Source organism: Carcharhinus amblyrhynchos, chromosome 5, assembly GCF_965287045.1.
Source record: "Carcharhinus amblyrhynchos chromosome 5, sCarAmb.v2.hapA, whole genome shotgun sequence".
In the NCBI taxonomy this organism is placed as follows: Eukaryota; Metazoa; Chordata; class Chondrichthyes; order Carcharhiniformes; family Carcharhinidae; genus Carcharhinus; species Carcharhinus amblyrhynchos.
Genome location: NC_137328.1, coordinates 86,964,676 through 86,991,026, shown reverse-complemented (window position 1 = coordinate 86,991,026; position 26,351 = coordinate 86,964,676). Strand labels below are relative to the sequence as shown.

At 40.6% G+C, this 26,351-nt stretch overlaps 1 protein-coding gene across 7 annotated transcripts; it reads right to left on the bottom strand.

Annotated features, from left to right (window-relative positions):
• Positions 1-1,550: 1,550 nt before the first annotated feature.
• On the bottom strand, positions 1,551-25,701 carry arrdc3a (arrestin domain containing 3a). 7 transcript variants are annotated; one of them, XM_080189129.1, is made up of 8 exons: positions 25,116-25,701; positions 21,300-21,381; positions 20,267-20,414; positions 18,802-18,904; positions 17,747-18,003; positions 15,225-15,387; positions 6,758-6,912; positions 1,551-3,734 (listed from the first exon to the last, which is right to left on the bottom strand). In XM_080189129.1, exons 1-8 carry the CDS (start codon positions 25,393-25,395, stop codon positions 3,669-3,671), a joined length of 1,254 nt encoding a protein of 417 aa, XP_080045255.1. In that variant the 5' UTR covers positions 25,396-25,701; the 3' UTR covers positions 1,551-3,668. The 7 variants fall into 7 exon arrangements, with proteins under 7 accessions (XP_080045255.1, XP_080045258.1, XP_080045261.1 ...); XM_080189132.1 differs by lacking the exon at positions 25,116-25,701 and adding an exon at positions 24,553-25,104; XM_080189135.1 differs by lacking the exon at positions 25,116-25,701 and adding an exon at positions 23,349-23,678.
• Positions 25,702-26,351: the final 650 nt, after the last annotated feature.

Genomic DNA, 26,351 nt, shown 5'->3' with positions numbered 1-26,351 from the left:
CCCAGTCCACATTCGCCAATTCTTCTCTCATCCTTCCGTACTCCCCTCTGTTCAAACAAAGGACGTGCATCCGGGAACCCACTTTCTCCTCCTCCATCTGCACCAGAAACTCCACCATACAATGATCACTCTCCCCAAGAGGATCCTTCACCGCAAGGTCCCTAATTCTACCCGCCTCATTACATAGCACCAGATCCAAGATAGCTCGCTCCCTCGTCGGCTCCAACACACACTGTTCCAGGAAACTATCCCGGCAGCATTCCAAGAACAATCTGACAAATAATGGCACACAGTAAATTCTGAGGCATGTATATAGTTTTAAGTTTTGAAATGTAATGACTGTAATTTGTATACTACTGTAAAAATGTTTTTATTCTGCACTGTTTGCAATTTTTAGACATGTAGGTTTGCAATAGTTCAATTGAGATTTTTATGAATAAAGTATATTTCTGAAATAAAAAAATCCTGACTCAATGAAGATATGAGGAGGATGCTGGCCCATAATGTTACAGGTTGTGAAAGAATACAATTCTGCTGTTGATGGCCCACAACCCTCACAGGATACTGCACTGAGTTGCCAGTTCTGCCCCCAAACAATCTCACTTTACGTACTGGATACGCTGCATTTTGGAGGGTTGTGTGTGAAAATTAATGTTAAGTAGAAAAAGATAGGTTGTGAACAGCATATTCAAATTGCATTAACACAATGGTTCTTGGTCTATATTACACATGATGGAAAAATAAAAACTTGAAAAGGAATATTTCACTTTTGGTTAGAATTTCAACCAACCAAAAAAGTATTTGCATGTCTAATGTTGAAAATTCTGGGAGGAGGATGATTGCAGAATAAAAACAACTAAGTTCAGTATTAAATTCACTAATTCTAATCCTGGATGTTCGATTTTTTTAAAAATTCCTCACTGAAAATAGGTCAGTGTTGTTTGCCTTAGCTTTCCTCACTGTAAAAGCAGAAACAGCTGCATTGAATTTAGATCGAACATGAGACAAGACAGATCATCTAGCCTGCCTTGATTGTGTGTAGATAATCCATTACCACCATAACTAAACACAAAATCTTCAATCCATTCACCTACCACCGCCACCACCACCGCCTCCCCCCCCCAACCCCATTGGCTGCACTCATCTGCTTCTCCAAATCCCACATTTCAAAAGATAAATTTCCATTCGTTAGTAGGCTTGTGGGTCAGTCTTGTATCCAGCTTTCATGTCAAACCTTAAAAAGTGAGTGTTGGGAGGCGCGTGGGTGTCTGGGGGCATCCGACAACTGAGCTCTATCCTGCACCTTGCCATACTTTCATGTACATCCAATTTCCACCAGGGGGAAGCAGATAGCAATAGGCTAGAGTCACTTTTCTTTTCACCTCCCTCATGACTCCGCAGCCAATTGAAAAGACCATGCTGATACTCTGGCAGGAAGCAAACCCGGAAATTCCCTGGGCTGTGCCTTCAGCTACTTGTAGAGCTTTACATTATTGTCTGCTTTGGGGAGAGAGGCAGCAAATAAAGACGAAATACGAAGTGCAAAAAAATTCAATAGCAAAACATTTTTTTATTTTACACGAACAGCTAAACAAAAAAAATTAAACCATACAGGACATGGAACTTTTATCTCTTAACAAAATCTACAAAGATAATTACAGCACAAAACTTAAAAAAAGTCTGTACACGGTCAAGGAATAAACCTTACAAAAAACATTAAATATTGCACTTGGTTTCTAGAACATTTTGGATTTTTTAAAATATTTATTCCTAATTTTTTAAATCAGGAAACTAAATTGAATACTGGACTACGAAGTCCTTTTTTTCTTACATTAGGGATCAATCAATATTGAAAAAAAAATTATATAAAAGGAAACATTTTCGCACCAATTCAGTTTCAGCAATGCATCTATATCTGAAGCATTGAGAACTCCATTCAAATAACTGCACTCAAAAGCAAAGAGAAACTGAGCATCCTGAGTAATGATGACCAGCCCTTTTTTGGCTAATGAAGGCGTGCAGAAGAATATTGATCAATCCCTTCTTAATTTTTTGTAGTTTTATCTTGTATGGAATCAGGTTTCATACCTGCTGCAGAACATAAGCAATTGTTGATCCCTAATTTTGAAAAAAAAAGAGAAACGAGAGTTGCCCAAATGGAAACATCAAATGCCCTATAATGCCAACTACCCCACAAAATAATCTATAGATCAGGGGCAATTGCAAAGTGTTGTGAAGCTCAATGCCGTCCCTCCACACTGCAGCAGAACAATACACAGCAGAATAACCATAGTCAAACCCTTCCACATGTCTATCCCATGTTTGTGCTGCACTTGGCAATGCAGAACAGCATATTTCAGTTGCATTTGGATTCTTTACAAAAAGGCCACTCATGGAATAAGACCACTTGTACTCAATCCTACGGCTGATCGAACTGGAAGAGTTTGACGTTCGTTTGCAACAGAAATGCCCGTGACCGGTTCTAAAAGTTTCAATCTGGGCGAAACTTGTAGCATCCAATACTAAACAAAGTGTTCAGGTTCTTCAGACTTTTATAGATGATATAGAATTGTTAGATTTCTTTTTTATTTTTGGAAATAGGTTGGCCAAATCTTGGCCCACTTCACCAGAAGCAGGGTCACAAAATATAGAAGGGAAAAAAATAATGCTTCTTTGTGAGGGTAAATATTATGGTCAGATGGTGGTGGTTAAGGGGGGAGAAAAAGGAATTCAAAATCCATCCATATTTTGGAAGTGTCCCTTGCTTTAAAACAGTGCAATTTAATCAAAACACATTTGAACAAAAAAGAAAATACCAACAATTTGGCAAGTGACAAATTCACCTGAGATTTGAGTGTTTTAGGCAGTCTGAAACACAAAACTACTCTGTATATTGTAGAAATGCAACAAATAGGAGTAACAACAAAATACATAGCCTCCCAACAATAGAAAATTAACCCAGAATCTTCTCTGCAACCTCATCCCGGGTTTTTTGATCAGTTGCTATTCTACGACAATAGGCTGCAAAAGAACGAATATTGGCTTGAAGGCATTTGATGTTTTAAAAAGAAGCCACAGTAGGTTGGTGTTGCAAGTCCTGTCTGAGACGACAATACTGAGCACGTGCAAAGCAGGTACAGTCCAGGCTACATAACATCAGTGCATTGTCAGTTTTGTACGCTGCTGACTTGATCTTTTTGAACTGTGCAGACCCCAGACGAAAAGAGAGAGAAAAAAAAAAATCAGTAACTTGGAAGTCTGCAGCCTGCAATTCACCACAACCAGAAGTAAAAATAAACAGCCATCTTCAAGACTGAATGGAATATGAAGCGCAACACAAGCACTGAATAATATGTGCAAATTTCTGTTGTAAGGTCGAGAACCCCAGTAGAATGGTGTGAATGTCATGAGACTGTGGCCACTTGTCCACTTCAGCTGCTTCTTGGATGTGCCGCTTGAAAGTGTTAAGATTTCCTCCGGCATTTTTCAGCAGCTTTCCGTCTAAGCCACAGGTTTTCGGTTTCATTAGCACAAATTGTCTCTGTCTTATATCCACTGTTATAAAACATCGCCGTCCTTTTCTCTTCTGCGTCTCATCCTTAACAGCGCAGCGATGCACTTTTAAAACCATCGTGAAAGAATAGGCTCGAGAGCCACACAAAGCCAAATCAGCGGGAGGAACAGCATGGGTTCATTTCTCGGTTCTGATTCGCCTGATCTGGATTAGGGTCAATCTGTAAAGCAAGATGCATTCAAAGAATAAGTAAATGAAACAGACCGATCCCAATTAAGCTAGTCCCAATTGCCTGCATTTGGCCCATATCCCTCCATACCCACCCATCTTATCCATGCAACTGTCTAAATGTTTTTTAAAAGAGAAAATTGTACCCGCCTTGATTAATGCCTCTGACAGCTCGTTCCAGACACTCACCACCCTCAGTAAAAAAATTGCCCCTCTGAACCTTCACTACCTCTCCCCTCTCACCTTAAACCTATGACCGCTCAGACTCCCTTACTTTTATGAAAAGGTGCTGACTATCTACCTTATCTATGCCCCTCATTATTTTATAGACCTCTATAAGATCACCCCTAAGCCTCCTATGCTCCAAGGAAAGAATGGGTGGGATTGGCTTATTATAAAGGATAGTCCAATGGTGGAGATGAGTAGCTATTTCTAATTTTTTATTCCATCCAAAAATCTAAATTCAAATTCCAACTGAATCCAATTCAGTTACCACGAGAGAGACAAACAGGATCCAAGCTGACATGATGAGGTACTGTCCCCATCCTGGGCTTGATCTGATGCTTCATCTTATCCAAAAGGCTGAGAAGGCTTTCAAAACGTGCACCAGGTGGCACCTCGGTTTAACCTCATCAGCTACCCTGACCATTGACTCCTGCTCCCAAGAATCCCAGGCCTTTAATTTCCTTAAATATGTAACTGATAATTCATCTCAAAATCTGGTATTGCTGAAATTTGAGAACGTCATTAGCATATGCTACAAATTTAAAACCGCTAGAAATCAGCATTAGCAGAGCCCTAAGACAGTGATGAATGTATTCTATACTCGTTGAATGAACGACAGATTAAATATTCAAAGACACATTAGGCGCAAATCTCCATGAAAATGCAACTGCAAGTGTTTTTAAATTCAACTCATTCTGATGTAATATAAATGCAGCCAAAAGGTGCAGCCCGGGTTTTGATGAGCAAAATAGTAAAATAAGCATAAAGCAAAGCCAAAATGAAAAAAAGAACTAACTTATGCACTACCATTTAGAACGGAAGAGACACTGAGTTTTGTTAATGAAGGGTGAACAGTTTGGGACAAGTGTTGCAATTAAGGAAATGATTGACGTGGACTTTGGTACCAGAGATATAATTTCAAAGGTTTGACACGTCACAAAGCTTGGCAATGCAGTAAACAAGGACAGAAGCAGAATTGAGGAGAAAGGCTGTGAAATGGGTCAACACACAACACAGGAAATTGAATGCAGAAAAAGTGCAAAATGCGTTTAGAGGGAGAGAGGAGGAGGAGGAGGAGGAGGAGGAGGAGGAGGAGGAGGAGGGGACAGGATCCAAGGGGATAATACATTTGAAAATTGGCAGGACAAAAATTGAGAAGGCTGATATAAAAGCATATAGGATTTTGGCTTTCTAAATGCAGAAGTATGGATTTTGCTATCATGCAACATCATTTAAATATTGAAAATTGTACAAATGATCAATACACTATGAATGATTCTTTTCCTTTCAGTACTACTGAAAGGTCCGTTGCAGAGTGATGGGACATTAGTTAACATTTTTAAAGTTGGGCTTCCACTGCATAATCCGATGTTCACTTTAAAATATTAGTTTCTGAATGAGCTACCCAAGGGGCCGGAAAACGTAACAGTAAATGGTGTATGGAAGCTACCCTTCTCCAAGATAAAGGGTGAGAAGGGGCAGGACAGTTCTGTCCAAGCCCTGTAAGGAAGTCACTGGCCTCTGCCCAAATCTTTCCATCACAGGCATCCCTGACCACCTGACAGGACAGCCACCTTCTGCTGCCAGTTTGGCTTCAGCCCAGCGAGAATTGAAATGTTAATGAGGTCCTTGCCCTCTGCCTTACCAGTTCAGTGTCATTTGCAGCCTTACCATAAATATCAGGGCCACTGAATATAAAAAGGCACGTTAAGCCAATTCTTCGTAAATCACTGATCAGGACTCCACTGGAGTACAGTGTTCAGTCCTGGGCACCAAACTTTAAAAAGGATGACAGGGTCTTGAAGATACCACAGAAGAAATTCAGTCAAGTGGTACCAGGAAACAGGGTTTTAGTTACTTGATGGGTATGGTGCAGTGTGTTAAGAAGAGATTTAATGGAGATGTTTAGAATAAGGAAGGTTTGGTTGAGCAGAGAAATTGTTTCTACTGGTAACAGAGCTAGTAATTAGGTGCCCACAAATTTAAAATAATTAGCTAATAGGTCAAGAGTTGAATCAAGGGGAAATATTTTGATGCAGAATGTTTGGATTATCTGGAATGTATGATGGAAAAAGGTCCAAACAGAAGGAAAAGTGGAACTAATCAGTTAACTCTTTCAAAGATCTGGTATAGAATGCTCTTCTTCTTTGCTGTATGGTTTTAAATTTAGGGAGTGTAACAATGAGTACAAGTCACTTCAAGCAAATTTCTTTGATCTTTTGCATTGAAAATGGGCATTTTTGTGGCCTATTTTGGCATCAGTTTAAGAGGTTGCATGCCCTGATGTTCTGAACATTGTTGTAGTGATAGCTGCCTACATTTAAACGTCTATTGAATTAATAAATCCATTGAGAAGCAGAAACTGAAAATTACTCGTCGGCCTCGCCTGTGACTTTCCTTTTGGAGGGATTAGCTCATATCTCTGGTCAAGGAGATAACACAACCAAATTCTCAGACTTGCTGTTGATGAGCTGAGACACTCGCTGACACAGGTGCATTTGGGGAGCTGCCACCCACCAACGTGACAATGAGGCATTTTTCAAATAGTTGGTGTGACACGTTTTACATGAAACTCATGCCCCAGGTGTCAGTCAGAACAGGTTTGCACAAGGAATGCCTTTTGGTATTTCTAATACATCACGTCTGGGCAGGTTCAGCTCAGAATTGAGGGCCATCTACCTTAATTTCACATGTTTTACACAAGATTTTCAGTAACATCTATTTGGCATACTTAAAATTCCAATAAGTCTCCATATCCCGATTCTTGCAAAGAAGATAAAAGATCCTTACCTCTGAGTACACAGGTGGGGGCTGGTACCTAAATTCTTGGATGTAGGCAAACAATGGTCCCTCAAACACTCTTTCTAATTCATCCCGCACTGCTGTGGTGGCCAGGTTATTTCGTCGTTGCTGCTCAGACACAATTTCTGCATAGCTAGGTGGAGCTGAAATGAAAACAGTTATGTGTTATGATCTGAAATGGTTCAATTTACTGCAGTGTCACACAATCCTATTTTACGAGTTTAACATCCAGCAGGAACCTCAGTAAAACATACAGTATGTCATGGCTGGTTTTATTCATGGTTTTTGTCCTGCTTTGCCTCCCCTTCAGGCACAGATTCTTGCTGGTATACAGTCGCAAAAACCATTGGTTAGTCTCCGGTACGTGGTGATGCTTCACAAGGCACCACAAAACAGTAGGTGTCAGGAAGTTGGTCATCCCTCCTGTGCCATGTAGGAATTCATGATTTTTCCTTGTGGCTTGGACAGTCACATATCCAGGAGTGTCATTAGGTCAAGCTTCAGGTTGCATAGTGGAAGCTGGAGTCACCATGGGGCATCCACAAGGTGTGGGTATGCCGGCATTGGACTGGCGTAAACACAGTAAAAAGTCTGACAACACCAGGTTTTAGTCCAACCGATTTATTTGATAATAGACTCACATGCTTTCGAGGTTTCCCTCTTCGTCAGGTGAATGGAGAGTTCTGGCCTCAGACAGAGCATATAAAGCACAGACAGTAAACTGGGAGACCAAGTAAACTGTCTGTGCTTTATATGCTCTGTCTGAGGCCAGAACTCTCCATTCACCTGACGAAGAGGGAAACCTCGAAAGCTTGTGAGTCTATTATCAAATAAATCGGTTGGACTAAAACCTGGTGTTGTCAGACTTTTTACTGCATCCACAAGGCCCAGAGCTTCACCAAATGCATGTTTCTGGAGGTCATCACCTCAAGTATTGACAAACATTTACAAATATTGACTGGAAATGCTATAGTTCAAGTACTTTGGATGGGTCAGTTTTTATCCAATGTGTGCAGGAGGGTTTCCTGACACAGTATGTAGATAGGCCAACAAGAGGCAACGCCGCAATGGATTTGGTACTGGGTAATGAACCAGGCCAGGTGTTAGATTTGGAGGTAGGGGAACACTTTGGTGATAGTGACCACGATTCGGTTACATTTACATGAGCAATGGAAAGGGATATGTATGTACTGCAGGGTTATAGCTGGGGGAAAGGAAATTATGATGCAATTAGGAGAGATTTGGGATGCAAAGGATGTGGAAGGAAACTGCAGGGAATGGGCACAATTGAAATGTGGAGCTTGTTCAAGGAACATCTACTGCGTGTCCTTTATAAGTATGCACCTGAAAGGCAGGGAGGAAGTGGTCGAATGAGGGAACTGTGGCTTACTAAAGAAGTTGAATCTCTTGAGAAGAGGAAGAAGGAGGCTTATGTCAAGATGAGACGTGAAGGCTCAGTTAGGGCACTTGAGAGTTACAAGTTAGCCAGGAAGGACCTAAAGAGAGAGCTAAGAAAAGCCAGGAGGGGACATGAGAAGTCTTTGGCAGGTAGGATCAAGGAAAAGCTTTCTATAGGTATGTCAGGAATAAAAGAATGACTAGGGTAAGAATACGGCCAGTCAAGGACCGTAGTGGGAAGTTGTGCATAGAGTCTGAAGAGGTACTAAATGAATATTTTTCGTCAGTATTCACACAGGAAAATGGAGAATACTGAGATACAGGCCATTAGACTAGATGGGATTGAGATTCGTAAGGAGGAGGTGTTAGCAATTCTGGAAAATATGAAAATAGATAAGTCCCCTGGGCCGGATGGGATTTATCCTAGGATTCTCCGGGAGACCAAGGAGGAGATTGCAGAGCCTTTGGCTTTGATCTTTAGGTCGTCATTGTCTACAGGAGTAGTGCCAGAACACTGGAGGATAGCAAATGTTGTCCCCTTGTTCAAGAAGGGGAATAGAGACAACCCTAGTAATTATAGACCAGTGAGTCTTATTTCTATTGTGGGCAAAGTTTTGGACAGGATTATAAGAGATAGGGTTTATAATCATCTAGAGAGGAATAATTTGATTAGGGATAGTTAACACGGTTTTGTGAAGGATAAGTCGTGCCTCACAAACCTTATTGAGTTCTTTGAGAAAATGACCAAAGAGGTGGATGAGGGTAAAGCAGTTGATGTGATATATATGGATTTCAGTAAAGTGTTTGATAAGGTTCCCCATGGTAAGCTATTGCAGAAGATATGGAGGCTTGGGATTGAGGGTGATTTAGTGGTTTGGATCAGAAATTAGCTGACTGTAAGAAGACAGAAGGTGGTGATTGGTGGGAAATGTTCATCCTGGAGTTCAGTTACTAGTGGTGTACCGCAAAGATCTGTTTTGGGGTCACTACTGTTTGTCATTTATAAAATGACCTGGATGAAGGCGTAGAAGGATGGGTTAGTAAATTTACGGATGACACAAAAGTCGGTGGAGTTGTGGATGTACGGAATGATGTTGCAGGTTACAGAGGGACATAGATAAGCTGCAGAGCTGGGCTGCGAGGTGGCAAATGGAGTTTAATGCGGAAAAGTGTGAAGTGATTCACTTTGGAAGGAATAACAGGAATACAGAGTACTGGGCTAATGGTAAGATATTTGGTAGTGTGGATGAGCAGAGAGATCTTGGTGTCAATGTGCATGGATCCCCAAAAGTTGGCACCCAGGTTGAATGGGTTGTTAAGAAGGTGGATGGTGTGTTAGCTTTTATTGAAAGAGGGATTGAGTTTCAGAGCCATGAGGTCATGCTGCAGCTGTACAAAGCTCTGGTGCAGCCGCACTTGGAGTATTGTGTACAGTTCTGGTCGCCGCATTATAGGAAGGATGTGGAAGCATTGGAAAGGGTGCAGAGGAGGTTTAGAAGGATATTGCCTGGTATGGTGGGAAGATCTTATGCGGAAAGGCTGAGGGACTTAAGGCTGTCTTTGTTAGAGAGAAGGAGGTTAAGTGACTTAATAGAGGCACATAAGATGATCAGAGGATTAGATAGTGTCGACAGTGAGAGCCTTATTCCTCAGTTGGAAATGGCTAGCATGAGGGGACATAGGTTTAAATTCAGGGGTGATAGATACAGGACAGATGTCAGAGGTAGGTTCTTTACTCAGAGTAGTAAGAGTATGGAATACCTGCCTGCAACACTGGTGGACTCGCCAACATTAAGGGCATTTAAATGGTCATTGGATAAACACATGGATGATATTGGAATAGTGTAGGTTAGACGGGCTTTAGATTGGTTTCACAGGTCGGTACAACATTGAGGGCTGAAGGGCCTGTAATGCGCTGTAATTTTGATGTTCTATGTTCAAGAGCTTAAAACATGCAGAAAGGGAAGGAGTGACAGTCAGAAGGACAAGGAAGACCCAGCAGGAATCCTCATAGCATCTCATTGTCCAACTGGTACTTAGTTCTGAACTGGTGACTGATGGTCCCTCCAGAGAGTGAGACCTAACCCAAGTCCACTAAATGTTGCGCCTTTGTTTAAAAAGAGCTTCAGAGAAAAGCCTGGGAACTACAGGCCAGTGAGCCTCACATCTGTGGTGGGTAAGTTGTTGACAGGTATTTTGAGAGACAGGATCTACAGGCATTTAAAGAAGCAAGGACTATTTAGGGACAGTCAGCATGGTTTTGTGAGTAGAAAATCATGTCTCACAAATTTGTTTGAGTTTTTTGAAGGGGTAACCAAGAAGGTTGATGAGGGCAGTTCAGTTGATGTTGTCTACATGGACTTTAGCAAAGCCTTTGAAAAGGTACTGCATGGTAGTTTGTTGCACAAGGTAAAAATCTCACAGGATCCAGGGTGAGTTATCTAAATGGATACAACATTGGCTTCTGTCAAGAAGCCAGAGGCTAGTCGTAGAAGATTGTTTTTCAAACTGGAGGCCTGTGACCACTGGTGTGCCTCAGGGATCAGGGCTGGGTCTACTGTTGTTTGTCATTTACATTAATGATTTGGATGAAAATACAGGAGACATGGTTACTAAGTTTGCCAGCGGGCTGACAAACACAGATGGAGTTTAATTTAGATAAAGATGAGGTGATGCATTTTCGTAAACTGAACCAGGGGAGGACTTACTCAGTTAATGGTAAGGCATTGGGCAGAGCTGCAAAACAAAAAAATCTCGGGGTACATGTTCATAGCTCCTTGAAAGTGGAATCACAGGTAGACAGAGTGGTGAAGACGGCATTCGGCATGCTTGCTTTCATTGGTCAGAACACTGAATACAGGTGTTGGGACATCTTGTTGAAGTTGTACAAGATATTGGTAAGGCCACTCTGTGCAGTTCTGGTCACCCTATTATAGAAAGGATATTATTAAACTAGAAAGAGTGCAGAAGAGATTTACTTGGATGCTACCAGGACTTGATGGTTTGAATTATAAGGAGAGGCTGGGTAGACTGGGACTTTTTTCCTCTGGAGCGTAGGAGGTTGAGGGGTGATCTTATAGAGGTCTATAAAATAATGAAGGGCAGAGGTCAGTTAGATAGTCAATATCTTTTCCCAAAGGTAGGGGAGTCTAAAACTAGAGGGCATAGGTTTAAGGTGAGAGGGAGAAATACAAAAGGTCCAGACGGGCAATATTTTCATATAGAGGGTGGTGAGTTCTGGAACAAAAGGTAGTCATAGAAGCGGTTACAATGTTGTCTTTTAAAAAGCATTTAGACAATTACATAGGTAAGATGGGTGTAGAGAGATAAGGGTCAAATGCCAGCAATTGGGATTAGCTTAGGGGTTTTAAAAAAAAGCGGCATGGACATGTTGGGCTGAAGGGCCTTCTTCCATGCTGTAAACCTCTGTGACTCTAAGTGCACTAAGTGGCTTGGATGTACAGGCAGGAGTTGGAATGAAAAATGGAAGACGACTAGATAGAGAAGCATCCTTCTGTGTCTGGAGCTATGACGTCAGGATGGCATGTTGTTTCCATGGTGCCAGGGTCACAGATGTCGTTGCAGTGGCGACAGGACATTGAGGGGATTGGGCGAACAGCCAGAAGACAGTCCATAATCGGCACCAACAATATGGATAGAAAAATGGATTTCTGCAGAGTTTAGGGAGCTGGGAGATTGAAGAGCAGGACCCCCAAGTAATCTCTGGATTTGTCCTGGTGCAATCTGCTTGCGAGTTCTAGAAATTGGAAGGTAGAGCCGCTGGGTATGTAGCTGGAGAGATGGTGCAGGAGGAAAGGCTTCTGAGGGATTGGGGCTGCTTCTGGAGAGCGAGACCTGTGAAAGCTGATAGGTTACACTTGAAGGAGGGCAGGGACCATTTTCCTGCGAGCGGTTTTGCTAATGTTGTTGGTAAAGGTTTCAACTAACTTGGCCAGGGAAAGGGAAGCCAGAGATTCAGAAGGGAATAAAGTTGGAAATGGAAGTTTTGGAAAGGAGTGCAAGTGTGGTTGCAATGCAGAGGAAATGAAGGAAAGAAAATCAACAAATGAGTCTGACCGTGCTGAATGGTTCAATGCAAGGCAAATATGCTAATAATACAAATCAACAGTTGAGAATATGATAACATAGAACGGCAGCTCAATGCTCCTGCTGATCAGGTTTACAGAGGAGATGAGGGAGGTTCTAATATTGATTGCAGAAGCAATGATAGTTCTGATGAGAGAGGATGATATGCAAGAAGGATTAAATGAGTCCATATGGATTGAACTGAAGAACAATAAAAAGGGGCAATCACACCATGGGAATGCATTCAGGATGGTGGGGCGGGGGAGTTTGTTAAAGGGTCAAGTATAACACATCAGCTTTCACAGGTCTCACCTTTCTAGAAGCAGTTGCAAACAGTCAGAAGAAAATGAAAATGCAAATTCTCTAAGAATAATGGGGACGCCAATTCAACTAACCCAATATTAATTGGGAGAAAATTCGAGTAAAAGACAGAGGGGGGGCAAATTCTTAAAATACAGTCAGGAGAACAGGAGATTTTTTTTAAGCCAGTGTGTAGCAAACTCAGAGAGAGGAGCAGTTCTAGACTTGGTTTCAGGGAATGAAACTGGGTGGATGGAAAAAATAGGAAAGCAAGAGCAGGCAGAAAAAACATTAGGATCATGGAATGCCTACAGTGCAGAAGAGGCAAATTGGCCTATTGAGTCTGTACCAACTCTCTGACAGAGTATTTTATCCAGGCCCTCTCTTTCGCTCCTACACATTTACCATGGCTATTCCATCTAACCTACCCATCTTGGCCACTCAGGGTCAATTTACCATGGCCAGTCCACCTAACCTGCATATCTTTGGACTATGGGAGGAAACACACGCAGACACAGAGAAAATGTGCAAACTCCACTCAAGACCAGAATTGAACCCAGGTCCGTAGAGCTTCAAGGAAGCAATGCTATACACTGTGCCACCCTTGACAAGTAAAATCAAGCAAAACATACAGATGTTTTATAAATACATAAAGAGCAAGTGGAAAACTTAACAGGCAGTAAAGGAGCATAAGAGCAATATGTGCGTACGGAAGCTTTGGTATGGCTCTTAATGAGCACTTGGCATCCATTTTCACAAAATAAACAGATGGTGCAGCCATTGCAATCAATCAGAGAGGAGTATGAAATATTAGATAAAATTAAGCAGTGACTGAGGAAGTATCAAGAGTTTTAACTATCAAAGTGGATAAGTGCGTAGGCCTGGACAAAATGCATCCGAGACTGACATAGTAGAATGATTGGTCATCATTTCCAATTCTCCCTGGCTAAAGGTGTAGTGCGGAAATGCCGGCGTTGGACTGGGGTAAACACAGTAAGAAGTCTCTTAACACCAGATTAAAGTCCAACCAGTTTATTTCATAGTAAACACACATCAAATAAACTGGTTGGACTTTAATCTGGTGTTGTGAGACTTTTTAAAGGTGTGGTGCCAAGGTCCAACAGACAGCTTCATCATTGAATAAGAAATAAAAGGAGAAAAGACAGAGTTACAAGTCAGATAGCATAACCTCAATTGGAAAAAATCCTGAGCAGCAGATTATTCTTCATTTAGAAAGACATGGATTAGTTATGGGAAGGTTTTGTCTGACTAACATGACAGAATTCTGAGGTGATAATATGTAGGGTTGATGAGGGCAGTATATTTGAGATGGTGTACCTGGGATTTTAAGCACTTTTCGTAAAGGGGCAGACAGGTCACCAAAATAAAAGTCTTGGGATTCATGGCAAAGAGACAATTTGGGTGCAAAGTTGGCTCAGAGACAAGGAGCAAAGATCAATGGGTGTTTCTGCAACTGGAAGGTTAGACTATTCAGTTTCTATGTCAATGATTTGGACTTGAATGGAGGAGGGTATGAGTAAGAGGTTTGCAGCTAATACAAAAATTGGCCAAGTATTTGATCACAAAAAGAATGACTTAGTCAGGTGGGCAAAATAGTGGCAAATGGAGTGCAATCTGGAGAAGTGTGAGGTAATGCATTTGGCAAGAACAAACAAGACTAAGGAGTTCATAATTAATGGGAGGACACTGAGAAGGACCTTGAAGTGAACATCCAAAGATTCCTGAACGGGCTGGACAAATAGATAAGGCGGTCAAAAAGGCATACAGAATTTTATCCATTACAAGCTAAGGCATGGAATATAAGAGGTAAGAGGAATGCTGAAACTACATAAAACATTCATTAGGCCAGAGTTGGAATAATATGTGCAGTTCACCACATTATAGGAAACGTGATTTCACTAGCAAGGGCACAAAGGAAGTTTATGCAGATGTTTTCTGGAATGGGTCATTTTAGTTGCAAGGACTGATATGGATAGGCTAGGTTTGTTTCCTTTGGAGCAGTGGAGGCTGAGGGGAGACACAATTCAAGTGTGTAAAATTATTAGGGTTCTAAATAAGTTGGATGGGAAGGTCTTATTCACCTTGTTTGAGGAGTCCACAATTAGGTGGTATACATTTAGGATTACAGATAGACTTTACAGGGCATTGAAGTGGAATTTCTTTCACTCTGGTGGTGATCTGGTGCTCACTGTCTGAAGGTAGCCTCAGAAACTCCCATGATACGTAAAACAGCATTTGGACATACGCTTGCAATGCTGTAACCTACAAGACCATGGACTATGAGCTGGAAAGAGAGATTACATAGGACCCTTCTCGTTGACTGCCACAGACAAGATGGGCTAACTAGCCACCTTCTGGCCTGTAAAATTTCTGAGTAAAACACATTCCTGTTGCATCCAGTCACATGTTCATCTTTGCCAATGGATGCAGAACATTAGGCCCGACCGATTTATTTTTAAATCCGCCACTTTGGCCAATTGTAATGCAATAAATTGAATTGAATTTAGTTAACTCAGCACAAGCCAGTATTCCAACCTTGGACCTTCTAGCTAGTCCAACTAAATGCTACAATGTGTGATCATTCAATCCAGTCAGCCAAAGAAAAGCTGCCCTCTAATAGATTACAATTTTTGCCAGAACTTGTTCTTACCTTCAGGTCTTTCAGGCAGTGCGAGGCTTAACCAGTTCAAATTAACGCTACACTGGCTGCTGACGCTGGATGTTCGGCTGCCAAAAGGATGTAAGGGAATCGTACCAATAACTAGCGGTAAATTCAGAGTTAAATTCATTGCTCCAGGGATGTCCACATAGACCTAAGGAAAAAGAAAGTTGAAAGTTTTAATCACCGACACTTGTTTTTCCACCCCCCTCCAATTTTTTCCCCTTATTCTTCCACTTGTGCTGGAGCAAGGTGCCAACGGCAGCAGTACAGCCCTCTGATACCTCACCCAAGTGACTAATTTTCACACAACCACCTGGTTACTGAAGATCGGTGATCTACTCCATTATTGGGGTCCAACTAATCCAGTTTCCAACATATTCATCCACATGCACTTACAGCATGATTCTTGGATAGCAATCTGGGGTGGGAAACCTGATCAGTTTTGTTTTCTCCATATTAAAGAGAAAACTACCATCCAAATCCTGGAACCACCGAGGCCAAAAGTAGTGCCTTCGCCAATGTCTGGCAGATATCACCTAACCCGACAGAGCTGGAATCAAAACATGTGAGCTTCACGGCACAACATGTGGCACAATTCAATAACATACATTGTGTGCATTAAGCTTTGGGCGAAGGCACTGCCATTTACCTCTGAACGTCATGTTACTGAAAAGATAAAGTTAAACTACAATACTTGTGTTCAAAAATATATCAGTAAATTCTTTGTAAATATAATTGGCCTCATTTCTCAAAAGTCATAGGTTGCAACTCATCCATCTTGCACGGTTTCTAAAGGACCGTTGTAAAGTATTTTTGAGCCATTCTTAGTTGGATGCAAATTTCAAATGAAGATTCCCCCTCAAATGTCATCCCCTCTTTCCATCAAAGGCAGTGATTCTTTTTGTCTGATAGTCTACTGGTGCCTAAGATTTCACCCAAATAACCATTCTTCATTCAGGATCCTAGATAGGGATCAGTTGTAGGCTATGACTGACATTACAGCCAAACGTGATCTTGTTTTGAACTGACGGTCGCATGTTTAGAGAACGTAGAGGTACTGAACAGTGATCAGGAAACACCAGCCTGGATTGATTTCCAACCACAACCCTCCCCCGCCTTACCCTCAGCCAAATGCAGAGATATCCAAATTATCCATGTTGGCTGAGATCAGCTTAACGCAGCAAAGGCTAAGTAATTAGATTGGTAACTTTGATGTTCCCTGGTTCAGTATATAATGTTTTTATCCTTTAGGCTTCTGTGTTAGCTCTTTGAAATGCAAATACGAAAATGAAACAAAATTGAAAGTATGCCTTTGTATAAATGCCTCACCCATCAGGGAGCTGAAAAATCTTGCATGAGCTAAAGATTGTCAAGTAAAAGGGGAAAATACATTGATAAACAATTTCCCAAGTTTTACTACAGGGCTATTTTCAAATTCAGTACATTGCATTCATCACCAAGTTATCCCAGTGTTCTACAGGAAAGAAATTTTGATTTGACTACACAGCAACAGGTGATGTGGTTTGCGATGACACAGTCACTACTGAATTCCCCACAGGAAACCACAGTTACCCTCCAGCACGCACTTTTTTTTTGCAGAAGGACACGAATTGACATTAGTTTCTTAAATTTGTTATGCATCACAGAAACGTACCCTAGAATGAACACAGCAAACTAACCCACCAAAAAAAAATGCAACAGCATTTTAAACTAGCAGGCTCCTAGAAAAGGGACAATTCTTCTAAAATATAAAATGACACTATTCCCAAGACAGTGTGTCACCAATCTCAACCGGGCCAGTGGAGGAGGGATAAGTGGAAGCTAACTGTCTCCCCATAAAAATAATAAAAAAAAAATGTTTTAACAGTTTTAAAAACAGGGCAAGTCACCCCGCGCACCTCCTGGCAGCCGGTTACAGAGCGGCATTGGCCTGGGAGCAGGTCACCTTCACGCCCTCTTGGCCGGGATGTAGTGCGTGGTGATCTAGAGAAGGGAGAAAATAATTTTTTAAATGGGAAAGAAATACATACAAACATGAAAAAAGACATTTTATTCATTTTTTTTCCCTTCATCTTACAAACACCTACATACACAAACGTTACCTGTGGAAAAGGGAATTTTGCGCTCCTCAAGTTTACAGCAGAAAACCTAAAACAAAAGGGTTAGGAAAAATATCAACACTGTGAAAATGTCCCCCTCAAGTTATTTGGGCTTTCCTCGACAGCCAGATTCTCAGCCTTGGTCAAGTTATAAGGAAGGAAACTGGCTGCAAAAGGATCCCCACCTATCTTGGGTGTTTCTAAAAACTAAACACCCTATTCAAATATCAAGCTGGACTTGGGTGATGGGCAAAGAGAAGAAAATTAAAAGGTGAGGGAAAACTAAGGCAAGAAAAAAGATGGTAGCACAATAAAACCTTCTTTGATGGACTGATGCCACCAACGAAGTCCTTTTCAATGCCCTCGTTTTGCAACGGAGCACACAAAACAGTAACTCAAGAGATCACCTACCGTCAGTGAGTATTCCACACGAATTATACTGCAGTCTACAATCGAGGGCGACACAGGTGGAATTTTCAGTAGTTTTCCATTCCAACTTTCTGTTTTTCCAGATGACAATGAATCACCTCGCAAGTTGGCTACAAGGTGTTTAACTTCTTTCATTTTCCCTTTGGCAAAGAAAGTCTGTGTTTGGTAAATGGCTGCCTTTGGCACTACCATACGGGAAGAACAATTCTCAATTTCAGCAAATATGTGAATTGATTCACCTGCACAAGAAGAGCACATCCATACACACAAATGTAAATTATATTGTGCACTATATCTGGAATGTGCATTGTGTCATTTGAGAGAAGAGTTTACAGTTTTGTTTCAATAACATCTAATGCATCAAATTATTGATCTGTGCCATTCTGTATTAATAATATTTGTGCTTTAACAGGCATCTATTAAAATGACAACATGAATAGTACTGGCCTCAGTGTTAACAATGGAAATCAGGAGCCATTTTGCTCCTTTCAGTTAAAACATTACTGGGAAAAGTAATTTAAAGAAACAGATTTTAATTAATTTATTGCAATTAAAAGACAAGATTTGAAAAGAGGCAATTATAAAATTTGGAAAACTAATTAACTATAAATTTGATCGTTACTGTTGTAAAGAATCTGCGCAAATCTCTTTGACCCTTTTGTGAAGTGGCAACCCATGCCAAGATGTGGTCCCATTACCACCAGCAACCCTCTGGTAGTGATCTGAACGTGCAGACTGGTGCTGACGAAGACAATAACTGCTAGCAGGCAATTTGATAAATTTGAGAAAGGCTATTCAATGACAGCCAAGCCTAAACCTCTCCTGAAGCAAAGAATGTACATGTGCACTTTCCAGTAAGGGTGGTTGGAAGTAGGGATAATTGGATAGCAATTTTGGAATGCAAAGCTTGGCTAAATTTTTGACTTAGTCCATACACACTGAAATCAGTTGTAGCACCAATACTGCCGCCTGGCTGAAATCAGTTAATTTAGCATAGACCAAGGATTTATTTAGCTTTCAGTACTCCAGATTTTTACCTGGTGTGTAGCCCTTCCGTTCGATTTTGGCACTTAGGGATATTGGGCCTGAGGAACAGAACCAGCAACAAAGAGTTTTCTCTTTTGTGCCTGCCTGTGGTGACTGCAAAAAGAACAGAAAGCACAATAAATACCCCTGCTCCCCTTCAGAATAGACAGTCGCTCAGGACGTTATATGGAGCTGTATTAATAGCAAAATGCCCGAAAATCTCTGCTATACACTTTTAAGTGCAAGGTGTTAATGATTGTACAGAGAATTTTACTACAGGCATTTTTCAATTTGCACATTGCACAGAGTGCTTAATGTCAAGTCTCCGAGCTGGTGCACAGTATCCCACCACCCTTAATGGACAAGTTAAAATTATCACTGAAACACCACTGGTCAGAAATGTTTTAGTTTGTTCTGAACTGTTTAGAGGTTCCAATTTTGAGCAGTGTTCTCAAAAATACCTTTGACTGCTATGGATATTTAAAAAACAGCAATCAGTGCCTGGGTCTAGAAAAATGTGTGGCAATTAGGAACTTTTATTGAAATCATATTAATTATGTGCATTGGTTTGGGTTAAAGAAAAATCTGCTCCTGGTCATTACCCAGTCTTGTACCGCAAGAAATGCAAGTACATGCCAGTAACTGTCTGGATAGAACATAGTTATGATGACCTCTACACTGGAATGGTCTTACTTTTCTGTGGCTATATCCTTTCCTGCTTGTTTTGACACTTATATGACCTGAATTGTGGAAATGCACTGGCCTCTGACCAGGGAGAACTAAAAGATTGCATTTTTTCACATGTGCATCTTGTTTCTGTTTCATAATGCACCTATTCTTGCTAGAACTGTCCATTAAACTAATAAAAAATGCATTTAGAACTAAATTATTTTTAAAAATCTGAGCCAAACTAGAATGTGACAAAGTTGAATTGTTGGCCATCTTTCACTTCCAACTAATCAGGATTGCAGGAGTAAAGTTTGCATAGCTTTGTGTAGGTGGGGGTTACAATTTCTTGTGCTGATAAGTATTTTTAAAACATGATGAATGTATCTGCTTTGTAAATGTTCTTGTCTGGAGAACCAATTGAATCTAATTGGGGAATTTGTAGGACTACTGTAATTAAATAGGTTTATAATTTTATGAAAAATAATCAAAATAGTTGTTAGGTTACATTTCAGTTTAAGCAAAACCAATGCAAGTCTTTAAAATAATCATCTATACTTCAGTTTAAAGGACCTAACCTGAGCTAAAACAGCAATTGTTTCAGAGAAGTACAATAGCAATATTTTTTTCTTCAAATCTTTCTACTAAGCTGCTTCAGCCATCATTTTCTTTTATTGTAACCTGTTGGTTTCAGTTATTGAGAGCCTATATTAACATTTTGCATCCCTTTTAAATTGAATTAAATGTCCATGATTGAAGAAATCTGTGGAATTTTACATTGGTTATTTTGCAAAAGCCTCCAGCACTTACCAGCAACAATGGAGTGTTAATGTCAATGTGTTCAAAGACTGTAAATTCCTTCTTCACTTTCATTACCAGCATCCATGGCCTGTGCAGTTCAGCTTTCACCCAATAGCGCACACTGCCATATTTGCCTTCAAAGGAGGTAGCTAATGGTCTGCCAGGTGTAAAAAAAATCATAATAGCCACAAGTACTGTGGTACAAATTTGCAACAACAGTCACTTTCATAGGAATCAACTGGGACAAAGCATCAGTCAAAAGTTACGCAAGTAATTATTTTAAAATTCATAGGCAGTTCAGTTGGTTGAAATAATTTTGATCACAATATCTCAGATCCTTTCGTTCATCAAACTGAAAATCCCCTGTGTATACTTTTGGATCTGCAACTGTAGCAAAAAAGGGCATAAGCTAGAAGAGAGATAGACGTACAAGACTGTGAAAGATATCTATAGCAAAGATGCAGAGAGGATGATTCCATATAAATCAAAGGATAGTCTCTAAAGTTCAATAGCAGGATTCAGAAGAAACATGTTCATCTGTACAGTTGTTAGAAAGTGGAACATGCTACCACAGGATGTAGCAAAGGCAAGCAGCACAGATGCATTTACGGTGAAGCTAGATCAAAACGAGAGAGAGGAGTTGAAAGTTACGTTAATGGGGTCAAATGAGGTAGACTGACAGGTGACTCATGTCAACATAAAAACCAGCATGGACCAAATTGCGTGCTGTATATAACATGTATATCAACACTAAGGTGATTATCTGAAATGGATCGGTAGAAAAATTGGGGGATGGCCAGAGCATGGACACGTTAAAAAAAAGACTCCATAAAAAGAGGTGTTAGGTTGTTATTGAGAAAGGGGGAGATTAAATGGGCTGAACCAGCTTCTTTAACAGAACCTCAACCAAAAGGCTTTGTATGAGGAATAAATCTCAGATAAGTAAATCTGTGGTATAAATTCATATTCACATTTTTGATTTGCAATTTACTTTGAGAGACATCATACGGAAGCGGCAATAAAGAAAAATGCAAAATCTTACATTTGTGGAAGCTCAAAGCTGAATGGATATTCATGCCTCCCTGAAGGTATAGTGGTGAGGTCTTCTTCAGAATCATCATCATCTGAAATAAAAGTGGTTTAAATTAATTGACGCAGCAAATCAATTATGAGTTATGTAAACGTTCACAACCAATAAGCTGAATAAGCAAAAAATTACTTTGTAAAACATCAAGACCCCTCAGTGTTACTGACAAACCCAATTTGGGGAAATATCTATATTGGAAAAGTAACTTCTGGACAACATTAAAACCAAGTATTAATGCAAGAAATGCACCTGAAACAGTCTGGAAAAATGAGCATGAACATCAAAAAGAATCTGATGGAAGCTTGCACAAGCCCTGCTCTAGTTTGTCAATGTTTTAATAGGACTGCTAACACCTGTTTTCTCCAATAATTTAAAATAATTTGAGAATGTGGGGTTTACTGGCAAACATGTCATTTATTGTCCATTCCTAGTTTGGGGGGCTTTCTTTATGACTTGCCGGTAGCAGTTCCACTGAGTGGCATAGTTACAAGACTTGGGGGGAGGGGATAGTTAAAAGTCAACCACAAAAGATATGGGGCTAGAATCTCACATAAGCCAGCCCAGGAACAACGATTTCCTTCCCCAAGAATGCATTATTTGATTTTTCTTTACTGCTGAAACTATACGGATAAGCTGCATTAATCAAATGTCAATTATATAACCTTTGTCAGTTGAAGGGCAGTGCATGTAGACCAGAATTTTAAAATCTAACTCAAGCAGGAAGCTGCGAAACAAAAATTAGTGATGGTCTTGCTGTCTATAAATAGGCTGTAATAGTAGTTAACAACGTCCTTTTTTGCTTCCCAGTAAATGACAGCAATGAGCCCATTACCTCTCCAGGAAATGGCGAAGGTACAGACCAGTAAGGTAAAGGGGTAAGGCTTTAGAGTTACTAGGGGATCTTCGGCGTTGTTTGAAGTGCTCCTATCAGGAGGCACAAAGCTCCGAGCAGCTCCACCCTTGCACAGCCACAGTTGAGCCTTTCGGGATTTTAATTTTAAAGTGATAAACAATTTGACCTTCCTTATTCTCCGCAATGACGTGACCGCTTGAGACCACGTCGGGTCCTTTCCACATTCAGGTATACGGCTACTGACAAGCATGGGGATTTAAAGAAAACGTCAGCAAATTCTGCAACAACCTGATGCTGCTTTCCATTTACTGAGAACCCGTTTACCAAACTGCACCTGCCTGGTAAAATTGGGATTCCTTCAATCTTTCCCCACATTACACTGGAGATTAAAATCAATACTTGGTTTTTTTAAAAAAAGGAGTCAAATAATAACTAGAAACGTGCAATCCCAACCTCGTAGTGCAATATAAAGAACAATTTTATATTTATTCGTCATTTCAAAAAGAATACAAAAGCAGAAATATTGAACAACAATGTTACATTTTTTAAATTAAAATGTTGCATTGATTAAAACCCTCCTGTGCAACTTTGTTTCCCTGCAAGATTTTGCTCAGGATTCAATGCCTTTCTTCCTTCTCCCTCTGTTCTGCCAGCTCAGCACGCTAAGCTTTGCAGTGAAGCGGTAAACAAGTAGCGAGCTGTCAATCAGCAGCAGCAGGCAGGCAGCGGAGAGAGCCGGCCTGAACCGGAGTGAACAGCCCAGAGCAGCCGCAACCACATGGTATTCATCAGCTCTGTGCAGCCTAACCTGCTGAGGGAGAGGCTGGAGCAAGAGGGAGGGACTTACAGTCACAGCACATTGAGCACATTCTGCAAACTGCAAAGGGTAACAAATTGCAATTGCTCCTTAAATGCAGAAAATTGTTCGCAAGGGATTATGATTAGTTTTTTACATTTTGGCATGTCAAACATAAATGTTCTGGAACCATAATTTGAACAATTATTGAATCAAAATGATATTGATTTTTTTCAGGGAAGGCAAGATTGTAACCACTAAGAAATAAAATGGCAACAATGATACAAAAATTCTAAAGCAATGTTGCATTTCTGCCACGTCCCCTGTTCTCTCAATCCACGCTTCTCTACTGTACCTTTTCTTAAAAATAAAAGCCTTGAACTCTTTTCTCTAGAGGATTTTTAAAAAAGCTTGATGGCTGGAACAGAACTAACGAAATGATGGACAGCTCCGCTGGCCAGTGGAAAGTTAACAGCGCCTTAGCAACAGTGTTAACAAACAGCAGCACCAATCGGCAGGTCGGGGAGGGGCAACTGCAACAAAGCTAAGCTGAACCACAGAAACTTGGGTGAGATAGAGAATCCGTAACTTCATTGTGAAAAAAAGGTAGAAAATGTACTACAGTCAATGCATATCCATTGTGACCATTAGACGATGCACACTATCGATTGGGGAATCGCAGAGATAGTCAAAGTATGTTTGAAGAGACCCTAAGCATTCGAGCTAATAATTGTTCTTAACCCATTAACTGAATTGCCAGTGAGAATTCAAACTGGATGTATAAATACACAGCTTATATATTTACACACAATACTGTTTGCAATATATTCCTAAATGTCCATAAAATTGGAATTAATTGACATAATTTTATAGTGAAAGCTTTGACAATTGAAATATTGTGGGTACAGTATCAGGATCGTTACGTTAGAGTTGAAAAGATTATTAAGGAAAATACAGATTTTCATTTGGTAATATATATATTGAAGGTGCGAAGCAGCTGTTGCAAATTGTTTTTCTGCAAAATAGCATTAAGTCATCCTCACCATCTGACGATGTAAACCAATGAGAGAAGAGAAGACTTACAGCCCACCCCCTCTCCCCCAATGCTTGTCCCAAACAGGATTGAACCGCTTTGAACAAAGGGTGGAAACTTAGGAAAACAACTAACCTTTTTTAAAAAAATGTTACCAAATGTACAATGCATTTACAATTATTTAGTATACGATTTACACTTACAATAATATTGGGTCAAGAGATGTCATGATAGAAATCCACAATATAAAATATCCATTTTGATGTCATTGCATCTCATCCAAGTGATATTGTCGAATGATAATAAATGTTCCTATAACCTCTCCTGCATAACACATGTAAATAAAATACGACCCCAATGCATCATATCAATTAGGTTTTTTGCTTAAACAAAAGGAATCAATTTTCGAAAATATTTCTGGGCTGTAAAATCCAAGGACTAAGTCTGGAAGCCATTGCATATATAGGGCATTATATAAATTACTGCAATTCTGGAAAGACATTCGGGCATTTCTATTGTAACTCACACAATATTGTTGGGTTCTTTTGGCAGTTCTTGGGTTCGAAATAAAAGCGACATTTGTTTTATAAAGAAAAGCTTCGGTGGATGAAGTTTGTGTCGGCATTATTCGGTAGAGAAGTCATTTTTCACGTGTATCACATTTATACTCCGGAATGACGGGCATGATCAGAGAGACAAAAAAAGGGGGTTAAACCCCATGAATCGGTGCAGTAGCATTGCAACAAAACCGGCGAGATATTGACACGAAAATTTGTTTTACCAGGATTTGTTATCCACCCCTGTGCAACATCTCGCCACTTAGTGGCAAACAAATTGGCAGTGAAAGGTGAGCCACAGGATACCGAACTTTTACATCTGTGAAGTTATGTCGAATGGATTTTTGTTTTACCGCATATCTTAATAGAGTGTTTTATTACATAATGAAACACTCAATTCCAAATAGCCAACGAGCTGCCCTGCGTTGCTCCCATTTTACAGTAGGGTTACAGTAAGCTGCACAAAGACGATGAACAATGCAAACTTCCAGGCCATATTGTAAGACTGATTCATTACAGTTTCCAAGCTTACCTCTCTCGTGTCCGATTAATAGGTCTTTGTGGTTGAAATACTCCACTTCTTCAGTGTAGTTCTGAGTGTAGGCAGTATTAGAACCGGCGTTTCTCGATTCCGTCCAGCGCACTTTCGCTTGTCCTCTCGCATGGATTGTAAGAGATCTCACCCTGATTTCACCAGTAACTTCTATAATCACCCGCCCAGAGACTGAATCTCCGCTGGCATAGACGGGGATATTGTTATCATTGGGACAGTCATAGCTTATTGTAAAACTCTTCACCTTCCCCAGCACCATGGTTATATATCTATACAGATATAATGTCTTGTGTGTGTGTATGTGACTATAAAAAATGTACAAAAAAATGAAGATCTGAAAAGTAGGATCTTCACCACTGATCAATGCCTTTGGCTGCAAAAGCTGCAGGCGCGACCACTGCAATATTAAAAAGAAGCATCTGGATCTGGACAGGCAGAGATGCTGTTGCCCAGCTTTTGGTCTGTACAAAAGACGGGGATATCATACCTACCACCTCACTTAAAACGGTTTTTGTGAAAAACAACCTCAGTGCGCCTGTGCATGATTCACTCTGCTTCCGCCTTGAGAGAGTGGAGCTGGTGCCAGCTGATCAACAGCTGATCGAGGTCATTCCTCCCCCCTCCCTCCCCTCGAAAGATCTCCTTTTTGCCTTGATCGCAACAGATCAGGGGGCAGGAGGGAGAGGGGGAAAACAACATATAAAACACCCACTTTTCTATTTTTTGCACGCACTTTACAAACAAGAATTACATCAACCTTCGCAATGTATGTCTCCAAGGCGATTTTTACACTAATGCGGTGACAAAAGGCAATGAATTCGGCCAATTCTATGCACAAGGCGCCACTCTCCGGCTTGTTATGGTAGCACATTGGAGCCCGTAGCATACATCCGCAGCACTCCCGTGTTGCATTATTCGTCTCTAACCCACGAATGGAATTTGAATACTTCATTCCACACCTTCAAATTGGCACAATCGTTGTCGAATGATAATGTAAATTAATAGTAAAATGCAAAAGACAGCTGCTGCAATAGTCATACCCCCCCCCAAAAAACCTAAAGCGCAAGATTTGGCTTCAGTCTCTGTGCCTTGACGACACCGTGTGGCTGTTTCAGGTTATAGCCAGTTACAAATTTATTCTCTAAAGTTAGGGACTTCATTGGCTTAGTTTCCTTTCTCCCACGACTTAACATCTGCTAAATTCATTACAACGTT